This window comes from Perognathus longimembris, chromosome 2 (genome assembly GCF_023159225.1).
Source record: "Perognathus longimembris pacificus isolate PPM17 chromosome 2, ASM2315922v1, whole genome shotgun sequence".
NCBI classification, from domain to species: domain Eukaryota; kingdom Metazoa; phylum Chordata; class Mammalia; order Rodentia; family Heteromyidae; genus Perognathus; species Perognathus longimembris.
Window position 1 is genome coordinate 149,042,864 of NC_063162.1, and position 19,615 is coordinate 149,062,478.

A 19,615-nucleotide genomic window follows, 5' to 3' on the forward strand; every position below is an offset into this window, starting at 1 on the left:
GGCCCTTTTGTGCCATGTTTGGAATAGTTGAAATAACTGCCTATATTCTCCTTAAGTATATTCATTTTTTGAGGTTCATTGTTTATTTAATAAATTTTATTGACAGGGTGACATACAGAGGGGGTACAGTTACACAATAAGGTAGTGAGTACATTTCCCATCACATTTGCTATATTCTCCCTAATTTTTCCTTCCCTTCCCTAGTTCAGATAAGCACATATTAAGTATATTCATTTTTAATGTAAATATTTGAGTGCTTATTTATCAGGGTATAACAGCTTAATCTTGAGGATTAAATATTTTAAGAAGCATTAAATGTAGTTTCTGATTAAGAAAAATCTTTTACTTCCTAGTGCCATATAATCCTAACTACTCAGGATGCTACGGTCTGAAAATAGTTGTTCGGAGCCAGCCCCGGCAGACAGATTTCACAGACTCTTATCTCCAATTAACCAGCCAAAAGTAGAGATGTGGCTCATCTCCAGCTATAATTTTTTTTTAAATGAGTGAGAATGTGAGGCCCTGAGTTCAAGCCCTGACCAAAACCAATCCTTTCTAAACCAGGCGCTGGTGGTTCACACCTGTATTTTAGCTATCAGGAGACTGAGATCACGGTTCAAAGTCAGCCCAGGCAAGAAAGTCCATGAGATTCTTATCTCCAATTAAACATCTGAAGTGTGTCTGTATCTCAAAGTGGTAGGGCACTAGTATCGAGCAAAAGAGCTCAGAGACAGAGCCCAGGTTCAAGCCAAAAAACCAACTTTATTCTTATGGTAGTAGATGCTCATAGTAAGGGGGGAATCAATTTCTATAATAGCCTAATTTCTTTTACTTTTGCAAAAATGTAATCATGTGGGCTGGGAATATGGCCTAGTGGCAAGAGTGCTTCCCTCCTACACATGAAGCTCTTGGTTCGATTCCCCGGCACCACATATATGGAAAACGGCCAGAAGGGGCGCTGTGGCTCAGGTGGCAGAGTGCTAGAGCGGGACGAAGCCAGGGACAGTGCTCAGGCCCTGAGTCCAAGGCCCAGGACTGGCCAAAAAAAATGTAATCATATAGAAAATAGTTTCAATGATATACTTTTGTTTATTAATAGCTTAATAACCACCATCTTATTTCACATTATCTCTCATCCCAGTATAAATACATAATTAGCAGAATCGATATGTACAGTTTGTTTCTGTGCATAAAGGTGACCATCTCTTTCAGATTTGGGCCGTATGTATAATCTTGTATCTAGAATCCAGGATGGCTTAGGAGAATTGAAGAAACTGCTGGAAACACATATTCATAATCAGGGTCTTGCAGCAATTGAGAAGTGTGGTGAAGCTGCTTTAAATGTAAGTCATCCTTGCTTGATTGAATAACAAGTGTAACTTTTCGTGCGTAGTGGCGGCATGTGTTGTGCTTCTCCGCGTGAGAATCCAGCAGATAAGAGGTTGCTGAGGCAGTGGCTCTACGCTTCAAGATGGTAGAGCACTAACTTGGAACGAAAAAGCTCGGGGACAGCGCCCAGGACCTGAGTTCAATTCAAGCCCCACAAAAGAATGTTGCTAAAATTCCCGTAGAAAACCTATCTTGGGATTTTGAAGTAGCAGGTTGACAAGCATTTCTGTTTAGAAAATATCTCTATAAGTCATTTTCCGGCATCTTCTGGTCATTGGAGATGTCAGCTTTCCCGTTATGTCTTTGCCCTATTGCCCCTTTCTCCCATAGAAAGCTGTGAGCCAGTGGATACCTGTAACTGCAGCTACTCAGGAGGTTGAGATATGAGGATTGTGGTTTGAAGCCAGCTAAGGAAGGAAAGTCCATGAGACTTTTATCTCCATTTAATTACCCCTAAACCAGAAATGGAGCCGTGGCTCTAGTGGAGCTGTGCTAGCCTTGAGCAAAAGAAGCTCTGAGACAGACTCCAGGCCCTGCGTTGAAGCCCCAGGACCAGCACAAAAAATAAAAGAAAGAAAAGGTCCTAGGAATGTATGTTCAGCCGTTTATACTTGTAGTGGCTCAAGTAACTTTGATCTGAGTAGTAAGCCAGTGTGGTTTGCCTCACGCATACTGAATAAAGCAGCAGCAAAAGTTGTTCAAATGAAAACAAAATCACAATTATTACATAAAAGTCTTGATGGGATTTAATTATTGTGAGAACATGGCTTTCAAACTCTGGGAACCTTTGCCTAGTTGAATTGGATCCTAGCATATGAGAATCGGTTATGATGAGGGTATTTTATACCAACAAGGCACACTATTGTAATTGAATGTTTAAGGGCAAAAGAGTTGCTTCAAGTTAGGCTTGTCTCCTTGTTTTGCACTATGCTACTGTATGTTAACTCCCAGAGTGTTCTTAAACTTCTGAGAGACCTAAATGGAGTTCTTTTCCTGGTCGTTCTGTGATTCTGTTTATCTAGAATAATTTGGTTAGAAAACCAGCTTTACTGCTATTTGATGCCTGACCTAGATTAAAGTTATTGGTTTTATAATGTGATTCCAACAGATTTTAGTGGTTAGATGCTTTTCTGAAGGCTTTTTCAAATAGAACCATTAAGAAGGAAAGGTTCAGGGGGGAATTTCCCGTGGTGCCTCACTCCCAGCCCCTGAGAAAGTTGGCAGGAGCCCTGCACCATGCACTGCCCTGCCAGACACCGAGCCAGCCCTCTGGGAACACCACAGCTGCCTCCCTCGGCCTCCCTGGGTGCACAGCATGAAGTGGTCGGTGTGGGCCTGTCATGCACACCTGCAAGATCCCGGTGTATTTGAAGAGCCCTGTCCAGCCTCACCTGGGGGCTGGGGCACTCATGCCCCACTGCTGTGCTGCAGGACAAATGAGCAGACTGCATTTGGGCACCAGGATATGGAATGCTTTATGTACACACACGCGCACACGCACACACACATTCAGATAGAAGATTCAAAACTGGTTTAGAGCAGAGAAAAGATAGCTTGACTTAGATTGGAAAGAGAGAGGGACAGCAGACTAAATTAGCACATTTAACATTATGAGACTTTCTACCTTTTTGGTAAATCAAAAACTTGTGTGTGCTTGCATTAATGAACCAAAGGAAAATTAAGTTCATTGGTGGCAGTTTCGTAAATCTGCAGTAATGCGTACAAAGAGCCTGGGCCCCACACACTTGGAGAGCACTTTGAAAGCAGGGACCATACCTCCCTATGGTCATTTTAAAAGACACAGAATGCTATGGGTGGGGCTGGGAATATGGCCTAGTGGCAAGAGTGCTTGCCTTGTACACATGAAGCCCTGAGTTCAATTCCCCAGCACCACATATATAGAAAATGGCCAGAAGTGGCACTTTGGTCAAGTGGCAGAGTACTAGCTTTGAGCAAAAAGAAGCTAGGGACAGTGCTCAGGCCCTGAGTCCAAGGCCCAGGACTGTCAAAAAAAAAAAAAAATGCTATGGGTGTATGGCCCTGTAGTAGATTTTCCCCATTTTTTAATCTCCCAAAACAATTAGCTATTGGATGATGCTATTGATTTTACAACTTAGACCCAACAAATGTTTCAGATAAACTCCAAAGAAATATTTTCATCTCTCAGTAAACCCTTAACAGCAATTCTATGTTAAGTTTGGTTGGTTGGGTTTGTTTTTTTTGGGGGGGGGGCGTTGTTTTGAGGGGAAGGTTCAGTCCTGGGTATTGAACTCATGATGCTTTTTAGACAAGTGTTCTACCCCTTAAGCCATACTCCCTACCCCTTTTGCTTTTGTTTATTCGTTTCTTTTCCTTTTTTTTTTTTGGTAGTACTAGGGCTTGCACCAGGGACTGTACAACTTGAACCATACCTTTACACTGCTTTCTTCTGGGTTTTCTGTGTATATATTTTAGTTTTGTTTGTTTGTTGAAGATAGCATCTCCCAGATTTTTCTGCCCAGGTTGAACCAGCAAGAACCTCTAGATCTCAGCCTCCCAAGCCTCCCAAGGAGCTAGGATTATAAATAGGAGCCTTCAGCATCCAGCTTTAGTTTGTTTTTTTTTAGATAGGATTTTCTGTTTTGCCTAGGTCAAATTTGGACAACAGTCTTACTGCCCCCTGCCCACCACCACTTTGTATGTAGGAATACAGACCTGTAAAACCACACATAGCCTTTGTGTGTGTGTGTGTCTATATCTGTGTGTCTCCACTGTGGAATTTCAACTCAGGGCCTGGGCTCTGTCCCTTAGCTCATTTGCTCAAGGCTAGCACTCTTTGAAGCCACTTTGAACCACAGCTCCACTTCCAGTTTTTGAGTGGTTAATTGGAGATAAGAGTCTCATGGGGACTTTTCTGACCAGGCTGGCTTCAAACCACGATCCTCAGATCTCAGCCTCTTGAATAACTAGGATTAGTGAGCCACCGAAGCCCAGCCACACATAACCTTTTTTGTATGTACTTAATGATACTGTATTTCCAAAATGAAACATCAATGGAACATTTCAGTTCCATGAACCTTTGGTTTGTGATGAGCAAGTCAGGAGCCCTACTGGCCTGCCTTCCTGGCTCCTCTTGTGTCAGTTGGGCCATCAGGACTGCCCAGGCCTGGTAGTGGTCTCAGCAAGTTTCATGTGGCCTTCTGATAAGGTACCTGGGCTGCTTCCTTTTCCACGCCATGGAGACCACACCAGACTTAGGTGCACCTGCCTTAGTCCTTGCCTCGCCTTGCTGCTACTACCCAGGTCTGTGTCAGTTCCCATTGTGAATGTGCGTGTGCAGACCTCCCTGCCCCGTCCAGACCTGCTGACCTCCACATGGTCAGTCTCACTGGCTGATTGACTCTCCAGACTCAACAAAGTCCAGCATTTGAGTGTTTTTATTGTTATTATAAAGGGGTTTATTGTTATTATAAAGGGGTTAAGTTGGTACAGTTAAGTCAGGCAAAGAGTACATTGCTTGTGGACAGTGTCACCCCTTCCCTTGCCCCCTCCCAGGCTTCCCTCCCATCCCTACTCACAAGTTGTATAGTTCATTTTCAACATGGCGTCCAGTGAGTACCACTGCTGTGTTTGTTACCCCTTTGTCCCTCCATTCCTGTGCTCCCCTTACAATCCCAAAGACATTAAACAAACAAAAATAGCAAAAATGAAAAAAAAAAACTCTTATTCAGCACTTGATTTTTAACAACAAAAGAATTGGTTAGCAAAGCTGTCACTTAACATTTTACATTTGTGTGATCCCTTTGAGTTTTTTGCTTTTTTTAATATAGGCTTGAAATCAGTATTTACTTTTGAGCCTGAAGAATATATTTTGTTTTATAAAATAATGCCCTGTGTGTTTCAGTGCTAGAACCAAAAGTATTTCTGATTATATTCACTAGCTTCTTTGAAGATATATCTAATTCTTTAACAATTATAGAATTTGTGAAAGACATTAATATATACTATTCAGTTCCCAACTTTAGTTTCTGGTGTTTTTTTTTTCCACTAAGGACCCTAAAATGTATGTACAGACAGTGCTAGATGTTCATAAAAAATACAACGCCTTGGTGATGTCAGCATTCAACAATGATGCTGGCTTCGTGGCTGCGCTTGATAAGGTAGGCGTGTTGCAGTTGTAACTTTCCTCCATTGTGTGTGGCTGGGACATTGTTCTCTAACCAACTTGTATATGACACAGGCTTGTGGTCGCTTCATAAACAACAATGCGGTTACCAAAATGGCGCAGTCATCCAGTAAATCCCCAGAGTTGCTGGCTCGATACTGTGACTCCTTATTGAAGAAAAGGTATTATTCTTACTATACCTATCAAATCTCAGCTTTTATACAAGGAACTAATGTTTGTGTTATGTTTTACCTCCATTAAGTTACAATTTCTTTATCTTTTGAGAAAATAAAAGTTAATAAGACATTTCCAGAAATGGGAGTCAGCACGTGCTCCCACTGGCTGTTTGTGAAGGACAAGACTCTGGGTCAGCATCATAGTTGTTCCCTGTCATCCTAGTCGCTCAGTAGGTAGAAATCGGGAGGATCCTAGTTCAAGGCCAGCGGGGCAAAAGAATCCACGAGACCCCTTCAAGAATGAGAGCTGGGTGGGGTGGTGCGTGCCTGTCAAGTGAGCTACATGGGTAGGGTAAATAGGATCACAGCCCAGGCCAGCCCTGGCTGAACCGGAGACCATATTCTTAAAATACCGGAAGCGGAAAGCACTGGGGTGTGGTTCAGGGATGGCAGAATCCATGTCCAGAAAGCATAAAGACCTGAAGATTTTCTTGCCCTACAAATTTTTTATTTGATGAGTTTGTCGTGTTACGGTTTTATATTCATTTTTAAATTATTTCTCAGCTGAATAGTTTTCTTAATCTACCTGGGGTGTTGTGAGCTGGCTCTGCAGATTCTGTGCAGGCCTCGGGGAACTGGGCCCTGTTCTCTCCCCTCCTCCTCGTGGGCCTCAGGGAACTGGGCCCTGCTTCCCCACCCCCCCACCCCCCCACCCCGCTCTGGTCCTCACACAGGCTCCTCCAGGCACAGGGCTGGTTCACCACCAGCCACATCAGCAACAGCTGAAGACTAACAGTTTTCTGTCACTCTAGTTTCCCATGCCCCCCAATTGTACTGTTTCTAATATAGTACCCGTAAGATATACTTCAAATAGCTCTCTAAGGTGAACATGACCTCATAACAAAAAACATTGAGAAAGAGACCACAGACACTCTTGCACTAGCGAACTAAGCCCATGCGTGAGCTAAAGACAAGTCCTGAAGCTACAGTACCTAGAGCTTCGTAGGAATAGCGCAGCTAGCATGCACTGTGTAATTGCCATGGTAACTGAGAGCTACGTGAGAAGCTGTGTGGGCTTCCTGGTAGATGATGGGAAGCTTTTGGCAAAGGTCAGTCAGCTGTCTTCTGTCTTACAACTGTTTTTTTAGTCTCTACATAGTCAGTACACATGTTTTGTTTTGTTTATGTGCTACCAAGGAATTGAACCCAGGGCCTCAGGCATGCTGGGCCAGCACTCTGCCACTAAGCCACTTCCCCGGCCCCCAAAGCTATGTTTTAATAGCTTTTGCTTTTGTTTTTCTTTCCTTTTTTTTTTTTTTTCTTGTCTGTCATGGGGCTTAAACTCAGGATCTGAGCACTCTTCCTGAGCTCTGTTGCTCAAGGCTAGCACTTTACCACTTAGAGCCACAGCACCACTTCTGGTTTTCTGGTGATTAATTGGAGACAACAGTCTCACCGTCTTTCCTGCCTGGGCTGGCTTTGAGCTGCGCTCTTCAGGTCTCAGCCTCCTGAGCAGCTAGGATTTACAGGTGTACGCCACCAGCGCCCAGCTCAGAGCCATCTCTTTTTTTTTTTTTTTTTGGCCTGTTCTGGGGCTTGGACTCAGGGCCTGAGCACTGTCCCTGGCTTCTCTTTGCTCAAGGCTAGCACTCTGCCACTTGAGCCACAGCGCCGCTTCTGGCCGTTTTCTGTATATGTGGTGCTAGGGAATCGAACCCAGGGCTTCATGTGTAGGAGGCAAGCACTCTTGCCACTAGGCCATATCCCCAGCCGCAGAGCCATCTCTTAACCTTGCTAAAAAGCAAGTAGTGAGTCCCTCTCCCCAGAAGGCGTGGAGACGGGGACTTTCGCACGCTGTGTACAGGAGGCCCACCCAGCCTGTGCTTCCACTCACTTGTTGTGATAAGGCTTATGTCCAGCTTACTGGCTGTGGCTCAAAAAGAACACACTTTGAGTGGTCAGACTAGGTGCAGCTGCTGCCCAAAGTTAGTTCTAACAGGTGGGCTGTACAAAGGAGGTGGGAAAATGAAGTTTATTTACCAATAGTTAAATGGATTATCTTAAAGGAAATTGTCATCCATAATTCAGGAAGATTCAAAAACATTTTCATTGGTTTTCATCTTGGATCTCTCTGCCTCCCCTCCTCCCCCTCCCTCCCTTTTCCCTCTCCTTCCCTACAGCCTCCTCTCACTCCCTCCATCCCTCCTTCCCCTCTTCTTCCCCTCTCCTTCCCTGCATCCTTCCTTTTCTCTTTCCTTCCCTCTCCCTCATTCCCTCCATCCTCCCCCCTCCCTTCTCTCTTTCCTTCCCTCTCCCTCATTCCCTCCATTCTTCTCCCCCCCACCCCCCCCTCCGGCTGAGGAGAGTTTGGACTTAGGACCTGGTGTTTGCCAGGAGGCCCTCTGCCTGTTGTTGAGCCAGACTACTAGTCTAGTTGTCACCTTGGATATGCTCACGAGTGTCACCTGTTGTGTTCTCTCATGATAGTGTAAGATTGCGAATTGCCGTGGTGAGGGAAGTCACCCTCCGCTGGCCCAAGGACTCGTCCAAGGAGCACTGATCACCTCAGTGCTTGAAACCCCCTTCCTTCCAGTACAGCATCTGGGCAAGTGGTACTTGTGTAAATATCTGCTCATTTGTTTTAAAACAGTGTCTTTAAATTTCAGTTCCAAGAACCCAGAAGAGGCAGAATTAGAAGACACGCTCAATCAAGTGGTAAGGTGCTCCCCACTGCACGCGTGCTCCGTAGCTGTGTGTGCCTCACTCCTGTGAGGCTGCTTAGCCCGGGCATCTGAACTGGGAAGTAATCACAATGTTAAACCTGTGGTTTATTCCTTAAATTGAATTACTGCTTTTAGCATTGGTACTGCCCTCATTAACCCATGTCTAGTCCAGCTGACTGTGGCTTGAGGGATGGATGGAAACGTGAGCCCTTGTGTTGGATGCACACCGACACACTTTGGCTCCAGGGGTGTGCCGCGACAGTCGGCCCAGGAGTGCTTCATTTGTGTGTTTTCTTGGTGACTCTTCTAGATGGTCGTGTTCAAGTACATAGAGGACAAGGATGTGTTCCAGAAGTTCTATGCAAAGATGCTGGCCAAGAGACTTGTGCATCAGAACAGTGCAAGTGACGATGCTGAAGCGAGCATGATCTCCAAGTTAAAGGTGAGTTTGTGCCTCTGGGACACTCCAGCCCATCAGGCAGGCGCTGTGGATGTGGTCGTTGGTGTCCCTGAGTTGTCAGTGGGCCAGTCCCCTTTGAGCCTCCAGTGCCCTCCACCTTGGGCACCCCTCTGTTGTGCCCAGTCCTGCTGCGGTCTACTCCCCATCCCTCCTGCTTCCCATTCCTGGGCCCCTGCGCGCCTGTGCTCCTCCTTTGCTCTGTCTCCTTCATTCTCCCTGAGTGTCGGGGTTGTTGTGTAGACCTCAGAGCATATTCCACTTTGACCTAGACTTGGTGCGGATCTTAGTCAGCTCAGACTGCCCAAACAAAATGCCGTGGGCTCAGCAGCTCACACGACAGAAGTCCAGAATCAGAGCGGCTCATCGAGCTCTCTTGCCCTGTTCTGGGCCCACCCTCCTGAGTGTTCCAGGACCTGGGGGAGAGAGAGGGGGGCGCGGAGGGGCTCAGTCTGTAGTCTTGGGGTCAGAGACGAATTACTTCTTAATATTCTACCACAGTAACAGAATGCCTCGCTCTTAAGATGCGTAAATCATGGTTGTGTTATGAGACTTAGCTGTTCAGATTTTAATTATTTTATTCTCAGTAATGTTAATTTGAATCAGTACATGTATATGTATAGCATAGAAATAACTTACTTAATTTAGTACCACACAATTAAGCATGTATGCTATAACATGATTTCACTTAATATTGACTCTCTTGTATATATATATATGGATATGCTGTAAAATTAGTGAGAGTTCTCTGGATTTATTTCAGCAAGCTTGTGGTTTTGAGTATACCTCCAAACTTCAACGAATGTTTCAAGACATTGGTGTAAGCAAAGATTTGAATGAACAGTTCAAAAAGCACCTAACAAATTCAGAACCACTGGACTGTGAGTATCAAGTGTCGGTAGCTGCTCCGGGGGCTCCAAGTGCAGAAGGCCAGGAAGTTCCTCCCCAGTGCCCCACCCCCTTCTCCCGGGTTTCCAGGGGCGGGGGGCGGTGTTGGATGAGCGCCTTGGCCAGGTCACTCAGATGCCGGTCCCAAGCTCAGACTTCTTAGTGCTCACCTGCACTGATAGTGCACGCGTGGCTCGTGTTGCCTTACCTTATTGTTACAAGAAACTCTTGGCCTAAACAAATACAAACAAAAACTGGACTTGGGCTTGAGCTAGACAGTGCAGACGGGCTGCCGGTGATGCGCCGTGCAGAAGGTGCCAGGGTGGGCATTCTAGCGTCTGGCTGGAGGCATGGATGGCAGGTTCATGCTGACGTCATCCGAAGTCGCAAGTGCCGTCTCCTTGCTAAGCCTCGCTGCTTTGCCACTGGGCTTCCCAGCCATCTGCTAAGATGAAGTGATTGTTTGAAGTTCTGGGTGGCGAATGTCCGTTGCTGTGCGTGCAGTTTCGCAGGGGAGGCTGCTGGGGTGGAGCTCATGTTCGCCTGAGCCACGGCTCTGGCCTGCCCGTGTTCTCATGCTATGGAGCACACACACTCTCACTCTGGCTTTGAGCCTCTCGGGTCCTTGTGTTGGGAGCTGTGGTTCCACGCCTGGCCACACCAGGCCCGTCCCTCGTGGGCTGAACTGTCCACCACAGAAAAACCACGGCACGCAGCGTAGAGCCGCAGCGGTTTCCTAGTTCTGCTTTGGCCATGAAATGGAAAACTGTCGCTCTGAAGGAAGTAATTTCTAGCGCTCCCAACTTTTACGAATCTGGAGAGTTCTTTTGATGGACCCTAGCACAGGAGTTTTCCCTGCAACCCACGCTGGCCTGAAACTTGAGATCTTCCTACCTCAGACTCCCAAGGGATGGGTGAGGTTCCCCCCCCACACACACACCCCATGCATAGCTCCCCCTTTAAGCAAATGAGCTACAGTTGTGCTCAATTCTTGCTTTTTTTTTTCTCTTCAAGCAAGATTTTTAGTGTCATGTATTTTCTTCCAATAAAGAACACTACTACCCTGCATGTCTCTGGAATGATAGAATGTTCCAGTTTATAAGACTAAATATGTTCTGGAATTCTCTCCCCACACCTGTTCTGCCCTCCCAGTGGATTTCAGTATTCAAGTCCTGAGTTCCGGGTCCTGGCCCTTCCAGCAGTCTTGCACGTTCGCCTTGCCATCCGAGGTGAGGAGGGAAGGGCAGCCTGTCCATTGGCGGCTGTGGCCTCGGTGGAAGCCATGCCACGGTGGGGGGGGGGGGGGGCGGCGGAGCGCTGGGTCAGCCGGAGGTGGTCGTTTCTATCCCAGTCAGCGGGCACGGCGCTTACTCCTTAAGAAGAGCCTCATTGGTTCTGAGAGCGTGGCCTCTCACGGGTCTCCACTCGCCCCACTGCTCGTGAAATACACGCCCTCTGCGCTGCGAGCTCAGGGCAGCGCGCTTCCCATAGCACTGCTGCTCACCGAGTCCACCTAACCTAACCCTGTCCTTTTGTCCAGTTGGAACGCAGTTACCAGCGATTCACAGCTTTCTACGCCAGCCGGCACAGTGGCAGAAAATTGACATGGTTGTATCAGTTATCTAAAGGAGAATTGGTAACGAACTGCTTCAAAAACAGATACACTCTGCAGGTAAGATAACCTTTCCATTTTGAAAAGGAAAAAGTCATTCTAAATGAACATAAGACAAATTATAGAAATAGTCAAGTTACTCATATGCGAAATGTAGAGTTAAAGCTTTTGGTAAAATTAAGTCAGACTGGGTGCCAGTGGCTCGCGCCTGTTATCCTAGCTATTCAGTAGGTTGAGCTCTGACAATCATAGTTTGAAGCCACCCCAAGCAACAAAGTCTGTGAGACTCTTACCTCCAATTAATGACCAAGACACTGGAAATGGCGTTGTAGCTCAAGTGCAATGACAGTGCCCAAGCCCTGATTTCAAGCCCCAGGACCAGCACACAAAAAAGAATTGTTTTAATGAAGTCAGATGAGCTCAATTCTAATTCCACTGGCTGAGGGCAAGAGTTACTTGATACCTGAGTCTCAGTATTCTCCATCAGATGGGCATATGGAAGTTCAAGGGTGGTGTGAAAATTAGCAGAATAGTGTTCTTAATGAGTGTTTGCTTGGCTCGTGCCAGCAGGTGGGCTTAGGCTGGCACTTCGTTCTTCACTCTACCTTTCTTTTGTCTTTCATAGCATTTTCTCATTCATAAGAACTCCTTGGGGCTGGGAATATGGCCTAGTTGCAAGAGCGCTTGCCTTGTATACATGAAGCCCTGGGTTCGATTCCTCAGTAGCACATATGTAGAAAATGGCCAGGAGTGGTGCTGTGGCTCAAGTGGCAGAGTGCTAACCTTGAACAAAGAGGCCAGGGACAGTGCTCAGGCCCTCAGTTCAAGGCCCAGGACTGGCCAAAAAAAAAGAACTACTTGTTCTTACAGCCTAACTGAATACTGGATAACAATTGTGGCATTACTCGTCATATTTCCGGTCTGTAGATGAGAACCACAAGCTCCGTTTAATTCAATCGATTCTCTGCATCTTAGTTCAGTGTAATTCAAGCCATTCTCTGCATCCTAGTCCACGTGCAGCAAAGCCAAAATTTCAGCTGAGCTCTTCTGTCTTTAACAGCCCAGGCTTGCCAGGTGTCCGTAGCACACGCGTGTGATCTTAGCTCCCGGGAGGCTGAGACCTACCTAAGACAACCCAGGCAGAAAAGTCCTGAGGCTCCATGTTCAATCAACCAGCAAAATACTGGACTGGAGGTGTGGGGCAAGTGATAGAGTATACTGTGAGCAAAGAAAGCCAAGTGAGAGCCTGAGACCCTGAGTTCAAGCCCTAGTAAGCACCAAAAAAAAAAAAAAAAAAAAAAAAAAAAAAAGCCAGGTTTTTTTCCACTCAAGTTTGTACTTGGTGGGCTTCACAAATAAAGGTGTAATGAATGGCAATTCGTCTTTGAGAAGGGCTCATGGGTAAGCTTGAAGTCCGCTGTAACACTTGGTGTTAAGAAAGCTCCAGCTGGGTTCCGCGTGCTCGGGCCGCGCACCCACTTAAACTTCCAGTCGTTAACGTAGTTCAGAAGCAGGGCCTGGGCCCAGAGGTAGAAGAAGGCTTGCGTTTAGTCTGCCGTACCCCATGGGCCCGTTCCCTGTTCCGCACGAGGAAGAGCTTAGCCGGGCCTGCCCTCCGCCACGGCAGCACACGCAGGCCTCCGGGCGAAATGCCAGAAGCGGGCTCCTTCCTGCCTGGTAGGAGTGAAGAAGAGCAGAGAAGGCCCTGTGTTCCACCTTGGTTTTATTTTTGATTCTTCAAAAGCAGTTTTTTTTGCTTTGCACACGTGTGCGTGTGTGTTTGTCAGTGTGTCAGTCCTGTGGTTTGAACTCAGGCCCTGGGTGCTCTCCCTGAGGGGTGTTTTGCTCAGGGCTAGCACTCTACCGCTGAGCCACGGCTCCACTTCTATCTACCTTGTTTGTAGTTAGTTGGCGATAGTCTCACCGACTTTCCTGCCCCCGGCTGTCTTCAGAGCTCAGTAATCCTCGGAGCTCAGCCTTCTGCGTCGCTAGGGTTACAGGTGCGAGCCCTGGGCACCTGGCTGTCATCAGGTTTATTTCTGTACCGCAAAAGGCATGCATTTAGAGCAGTGTAGTGTGTATATGGAAGACAGCACACAGCTGGTTTTGGCTTTAGTCACTGCTGTTAGGAAGAGCGTAGTCACCTTATTTTCAGGCATCCTGTTCACTGTCTTGGGTGTTGATTTCAAAAGCCTTTTTACAGAGTCTTGCTCTTTTGCCTCCGTTTTCTGACGAGCATTCTTAGGCCTGCCATGTGAGATACTGTACAACAGGCATCCAGGGTGACTGGTACCTTCACTATTCTTGCTCCGCAGCCTTGCCTAGGCAAGTGCTGGCTCCGTGCTTGTTGTGGTGAGTCTTTAGGAGAAGAAGGTAGGGACCCATGAGCCACCAGGTAACGGAGCCGGCTGCATGTGCTGTGAGAGGCGGCAGTCCTGGGCACTTACACCGCATTTCCCTGTTCGCTCGCTCGCTCGCTCGCCTTGAACTAAAGTCCTCCTACTCTTTCTCCCTCTCTTGGATGGCACTCTGCCACTTGAGCCACACCTCCATAGCTAGCTTTTTGCTAGTTGATCAGAAACAAGAGTTGTCTTGAGGATTTGTGCCTGGACTGGCTCTTAGCCACCAACCTGGGATCTCAGCCTCCCGGGTCACTAGGCGTGCAGGCCTGAGCCCTGTGTCCAGCTCTTTTCTCTAAGTGGCTATGTGGCGCTTGCCCTTGCTGGCTGGGGACTCGCCCATCCGAGCCACAGCTCCAGTTCCTTTTCCTTTCGTTTGCTTTTACATTTCAGTTAGGGTCGTGCACTTGCTCAGACCAGCCTCCGATCACAATCCTACCACCCCTGCTTTTCAAGTCGCCAACATCACAACACCTAGCTATTATGTGGAGATGGAGTCTTAGAAACTTATTTCTGCATGGTACTAGTGATTTTACTGAGAGTTCCACCCTCTGTCACTTGAGCCATGCCCTTGGCCCTGGCCCCCGTGTGTGTGTGTCTTGGGACTTGAACTCAGGGCCTCAAGGCTAGCCCTAGTACCACTTGGGAGTTTATTGGAGATAAGAGTCTTTTTTTTTTTTTTTGGCCAGTCCTGGGCCTTGGACTCAGGGCCTGAGCACTGTCCCTGGCTTCTTCCTGCTCAAGGCTAGCACTCTGCCACCTGAGCCACAGCGCCCCTTCTGGCCGTTTTCCATATATGTGGTGCTGGGGAATCGAACTGAGAGCTTCATGTGTAGGAGGCAGGCGCTCTTGCCACTAGGCCATAATCCCAGCCCGGAGATAAGAGGCTTACAGGTTGCTCAGGCTGGCTTCAAAACAAGATCCTCAGATCTTACCTCCTGAGAGGCTAGGATTGCAGGCATGAGCCGCCAGCACCTGGCTTTTGAAGTTGGATTTCACTTCATGCCAGGCCGGCTTGGCTTCCCCGTGTGCCCGTCCATTATTTGATGGCTTCTCCCTGGCCGCTCCCTCCCCCTCCCCGCGCTGGCCGGGAACCGGGATCCTCCTGATCTCAGTCTCCCGAGTAGCTGACGATAGGCTTGCGCCACGATGCCGGCTGGCGTCCTGCGAACCTCCAACCACGATCCTGGTCCCTTTTCTTGTTTTTTAACTTATTTTATATATTGATAGTGAAGGACTATAGAAAAGTAGATAGGTTAATGTCTATTGAAATTCTGCATGCAGTTTGTTCATCTCAATAACTTTGTGTTCTCTTAAAAGAACCTTCACGTAGTGTGTCTATCTTCTGCCTCTGAGGACTTTGATTGGCCAGCGCGGTCTGCGCGCCTGTGGCCCCGTTTGAAACGTGTCTGTCTCTCTGTCTCTCTCCCGTGCCGCAGGCGTCCACGCTGCAGATGGCGCTGCTGCTGCAGTACAACACGGAGGACGCCTACACCGTGCAGCAGCTCACCGACAGCACGCAGATCAAAATGGTACTCCCTCCCGGCCAGCCGCCCCGTCCCAGTGGGAACTGCGGGGTTCTGGAGAAAGCCTATGGCAGTGCGTGACCCGCACAGCCGGCTTGCCAAGGGCCTGGGGGCAGAAACACATCCCGACCCCGAAACAAGATCAGGAGGCCGGAGCCCGGGCGTGGGCGCCGCGGGTACCCACTAGCGTGCGAGTGAGAGTGAGGCCCCTCCTGTATAACCAGGGAGCCAGGGGAACGGAGCGAACGCGAGACCCGTGGATGCGCTTCATCAACGTGAACACGAAACCCGCCACCAGCATATGGGTTGGGTTCCTCTGCCTGAAACACTTGGGGCCAGAAATAATTTAAAATATTTCTAATTTGGCAAATTTTGAAATTCTAGAATATTTTTATAAGCTTTACCATAATCCAAAAGTCCAAAATCCAAATACACAATCACAGTTTGTGGTTGTGATTGTGTATTAAGACATCATAGTGGCGCTGTGGCTCAATGTGGTAGAGCACCAGCCTCGAGCAAAATAGCTCAGGGACAGCACCCAGGCGCCCTGAGTTCAAGCCCCAAGACTTACCACAAGAAAGTGAAAGAATTTGTAGCTATATTTTTGACCCCGTCGGAGCTAGTAAGTAAAGGTTTCAGGATCCCAGCAAGTCTCAAGTTGGCTTTGGTGTGGCGCTGGCTAAGCGGATCCTGGCCTCGTGTGGCAGCGTTAGGGAGCCAGGATAGCGACGGCGATTTTGAGAAAGAACCAAGATGGGAACTGTGAGTCAGGAAAGTCATTTACTTCAGGATAGCTTTCCAAGTTATTTCCAAATAAATCTGTTCCTAATAACCAGATGATTTCCCCCTGGTTCAGAGAAATGTTTTCCTGATTCCTCTTCTCCGCTGTCAGAATGACGGCAGGCTCGACGTCGCCGACAGGATTGGGGGGAAGGTCCCGCGCATGGGGCCGCAGTGCGGGCTAACAGTGCGCTTGCGCCATGTCCGCTTGCCTGCAGGGCAGGCTGGCGGTGTGTGTGTAAGGAATCCTGGGCTTTCTCAGCCCTCCACACCAGCATCTCTGCTTGGTTTTCGCATGAGGGCGCCATGTGGGGCCCAGTGCCCCTCCACGCCCCAGAGGCAGCCCGGGGTAGACAGCAGGAGTAGCCGGCCAGCGGCCACAGCCAGGCCTCGCCCCGGCGGCTCAGCACGGGCACCCGTTGTCGGGGCCAGGGACCGGTCCTCTGCCCATCCCTGCCGAGCGTGCAGCCCAGGAAGTGCTCCCGACGCTAAAACCTCAGAAGTGACCACATCCTCCACGCCCCCACGAGTCACCTGACCCGAGCTCCCGGCCCGCGGTAGAGCACCTGGGTTGATGTTTACTGGAGGGCGCTGAAGGCCAGAAAGGAGTGACAGAGGGATTAACACGGCTCCGCTCAGAGCACGGGAGCTGGCTGGAGCGCAGATGATCACTGCGAGCGAGCACACCTCCGTTCCTCTAACTCCCTCTCCCTCTCCCTCTCCCTCTCCCTCTCCCTCTCCCTCTCCCTCTCCCTCTCCCTCTCCCTCTCCCTCTCTCCATTGCAGGACATTTTGGCACAAGTCCTGCAGATCTTACTGAAGTCCAAGTTGCTGGTAAGTGTGTGCGCTTCGTAGCGTCCGCCAGAAGCAGCCGTGCGCGCTCAGCTCCTCACAGGTCTTTCTTTCCTTCTAGGTCTTGGAAGATGAAAATGCAAATGTTGATGAGGTGGAATTGAAGCCAGATACCTTAATAAAGCTATTTCTTGGTTATAAAAAGTAAGAAAAATTCATAAACAGATGGTCCCAGACCAGACTCACCCCCCCCCGCCCCCCGCACAAACCGAAGGGCACTGCTTGCTGCGTGAAGAGCTGAGTGCGCTCTCCGGTGATTCTAGATGCTTCTTCATTTGGTGCTCGAGCTTGGGTTTTCTCTTCACTCTTCAATGGTTCTCAAGTGTCTGGGTTTCCTTGCACTTGGCAAACGCCGAGGGGCGATTACGGACCTGGGTCTCCTGCGTGCTCCACACGGCGGGCGGGGCCCCGCGGAGCCCGGGCTGCTGGGCGGCGGGCGGGGGAAGCGAGGCCGCCAGCGGGCCAGGCCCTCGCCGCGCGGGGCGGTGGCGGTGCCTTTCCAAGTCACCGGGACGGGTTTCCTCCGCGTCCTTGACAGTAAGAAGCTACGGGTGAACATCAATGTGCCGATGAAAACGGAGCAGAAGCAGGAACAGGAAACCACGCACAAGAACATCGAGGAAGACCGCAAGCTCTTGATTCAGGTGGCTGGGCGTCCGGGGTGCGCGTGCCCCACGCTGCCCGGGCCGTGCGTGGCGAGGGGAGGGCTGGGGAGCAGACCGGGGGGGGGGGGGGTGTTTGTGACATTAGACTCGAAGCCGCCTGTGAGGCCCCCTCCCCCCCCCCGGACCCTGCCTCTCGCCGGTGCCCCCTGTAGACCCCGTGTTCCCTGTGGGTTGCTAGGCGGCCATCGTGAGAATCATGAAGATGAGGAAGGTCCTGAAGCACCAGCAGCTACTTGGCGAAGTCCTCACCCAGCTGTCCTCCAGGTTCAAGCCTCGGGTCCCCGTCATCAAGGTGAGTCCTCATGTCACAAGAGAGGAGGGGGAGCCGCGGTGCTCATTCAGTACATCATAGAGCAGAAATAGGCTTCATCTTCACTGTGCATTGAAGTCACAAATCCCAAGTACCGATTTCCACCAAGTAAATATACGTGGATAACAAGCACAAGGCTAAGGGGTCACCAGCACCCAAAAGGCTCTCTCCACCCCTCCTCTGCCCCTCCCCTCCCCTCCGAGCCCCCAGCCAGCCACCTTTCCCTGTGAGCTGTGGCGGCTGGGCGTGCCTGGCGAGGCCTCTAAAGCCCTCGTGCGCCTGGCCGGCCTGGGCGGAACCGGCTCCGCATGGACGTGGGAGCCGGGGTGGACTGCGTGTCTGCCGGGCCGGGCGAGGAGCACGCTGGGAACACGCTGGCAACACGCTGGTCTCCACCGCCCTGGCCTCCGGTTGAAACAGTAACAGGAGGCGGAGCCTCAGGGCCGCCTTGGCCGGGTCAGGAATCCCCGAGGCCCTGCTACTGGGTTTGGGGGTTCTTAGCCCCCCGGGCCCTCCTGGAGGAACCGGACTTGGGTAGAAGGGACATGGCAGCCCTGAGCCCTGCTCTGGGGTGCCTGCCGGGCACATGTGCGGGGACTCCATTTGAGAAGGCAGCATCTGCATGGCCAGCAAAAGTCAAGGCGCAGCAGAAGTGGGGTGCGTTGGCTCCCCACAGCGGAGAGTCCCAGCGGGGGCGCCTCTTCTGTTCTCAAGGCTGTTGCTCTTCCTCCCCTCCCCCTCCCCTCTCCATCCTCATGCTCAGAAATGCATCGACATTCTCATCGAGAAAGAGTATCTGGAGCGAGTGGACGGTGAAAAGGACACCTACAGTTACTTGGCTTAACGCTTCTAGAAGGGTCTGTGGGACCCACAGAAACTAGTTCCAGTGGGAAGAAGGAGAGCGAGTCAAGTTCCTAGCAGCCGGCCGGCCGCCGCGAGGCCCTCCCTCCCACACCGAGTCCCGGCCGCCATCAGCTGCTCTCGGACTTCAGCAGAACTGCTCAGGACTGACACATTTCAAGTCTGTAAATACGACACCAACGCCATTTAACCTAATTTAAGAAGCGAGGGAGCGATCCGCGCCGAGGGCTGCATGCTTGTGCACTTCAATCAACCCCTCGGCCGCGCCACCAGCTGCCGCCCGGCAGCACCTCGAGCGCGCGTCTGGACGGAGCCACGTGTAATCTGCTACGAAAACCCATTTGTATAGTGTGTTTCATTTTTTAATGTGTGAAAATAAAGAAAATTAAAGGATTTCTGTACAAGTTGCATTTGGTTTTGTTTTAAGTTTTGCTAATTTCTATATGTAAATAAAAGATTTAATGATTGTGCAACTTTATATTCCCAGTGTCTTCCTGTAGCTAAAAGGGGCTGTGTGTTTATTGAAAAGTTAAAACCTTCATTTTGCGGCCCCTTCAATCCTGAATCTTGCCTTCTTCCCCGTTTACCTCCTTCCTTTCCTTCCTGCCTTCAATTTTTTTTGATTTTGAAGACAGTTTCGCTCTGTGGCCCAGGCTGGCCTCAAACTCTTGGCCTCCCCGGGGCTGGGGTCACAGGTGTGCACAGCACACCCACACTTCACCTTTCTTTCTTTTTTTTTTTTTTTTTTGGCCAGTCCTGGGGCTTGAACTCAGGGCCTGAGCACTGTCCCTGGCCTCTCTTTGCTCAAGGCCAGCACTCTGCCACTTGAACCA

The 19,615-nt window shown here is 49.5% G+C and overlaps 1 protein-coding gene across 4 annotated transcripts in view; it reads left to right on the forward strand.

Annotated features, from left to right (window-relative positions):
• The window catches only part of Cul1 (cullin 1), a 66,811-nt gene extending 47,636 nt beyond the window's left edge, over positions 1-19,175 (forward strand). For all 4 annotated transcript variants that reach the window (XM_048340411.1, XM_048340410.1, XM_048340412.1 and 1 more), the window contains exons 9-22: positions 1,213-1,343; positions 5,421-5,528; positions 5,609-5,715; positions 8,376-8,424; positions 8,743-8,874; positions 9,653-9,770; positions 10,930-11,006; positions 11,318-11,449; positions 15,228-15,320; positions 16,881-16,928; positions 17,008-17,090; positions 17,485-17,590; positions 17,790-17,903; positions 18,685-19,175. In XM_048340411.1, coding sequence (XP_048196368.1) covers positions 1,213-1,343; positions 5,421-5,528; positions 5,609-5,715; positions 8,376-8,424; positions 8,743-8,874; positions 9,653-9,770; positions 10,930-11,006; positions 11,318-11,449; positions 15,228-15,320; positions 16,881-16,928; positions 17,008-17,090; positions 17,485-17,590; positions 17,790-17,903; positions 18,685-18,765 — 1,379 coding nt within the window. In that variant the 3' untranslated portion in view covers positions 18,766-19,175. The remainder of the gene's footprint in view (positions 1-1,212; positions 1,344-5,420; positions 5,529-5,608; positions 5,716-8,375; positions 8,425-8,742; positions 8,875-9,652; positions 9,771-10,929; positions 11,007-11,317; positions 11,450-15,227; positions 15,321-16,880; positions 16,929-17,007; positions 17,091-17,484; positions 17,591-17,789; positions 17,904-18,684) is intronic.
• The last annotated feature ends 440 nt before the right edge of the window (positions 19,176-19,615 follow it).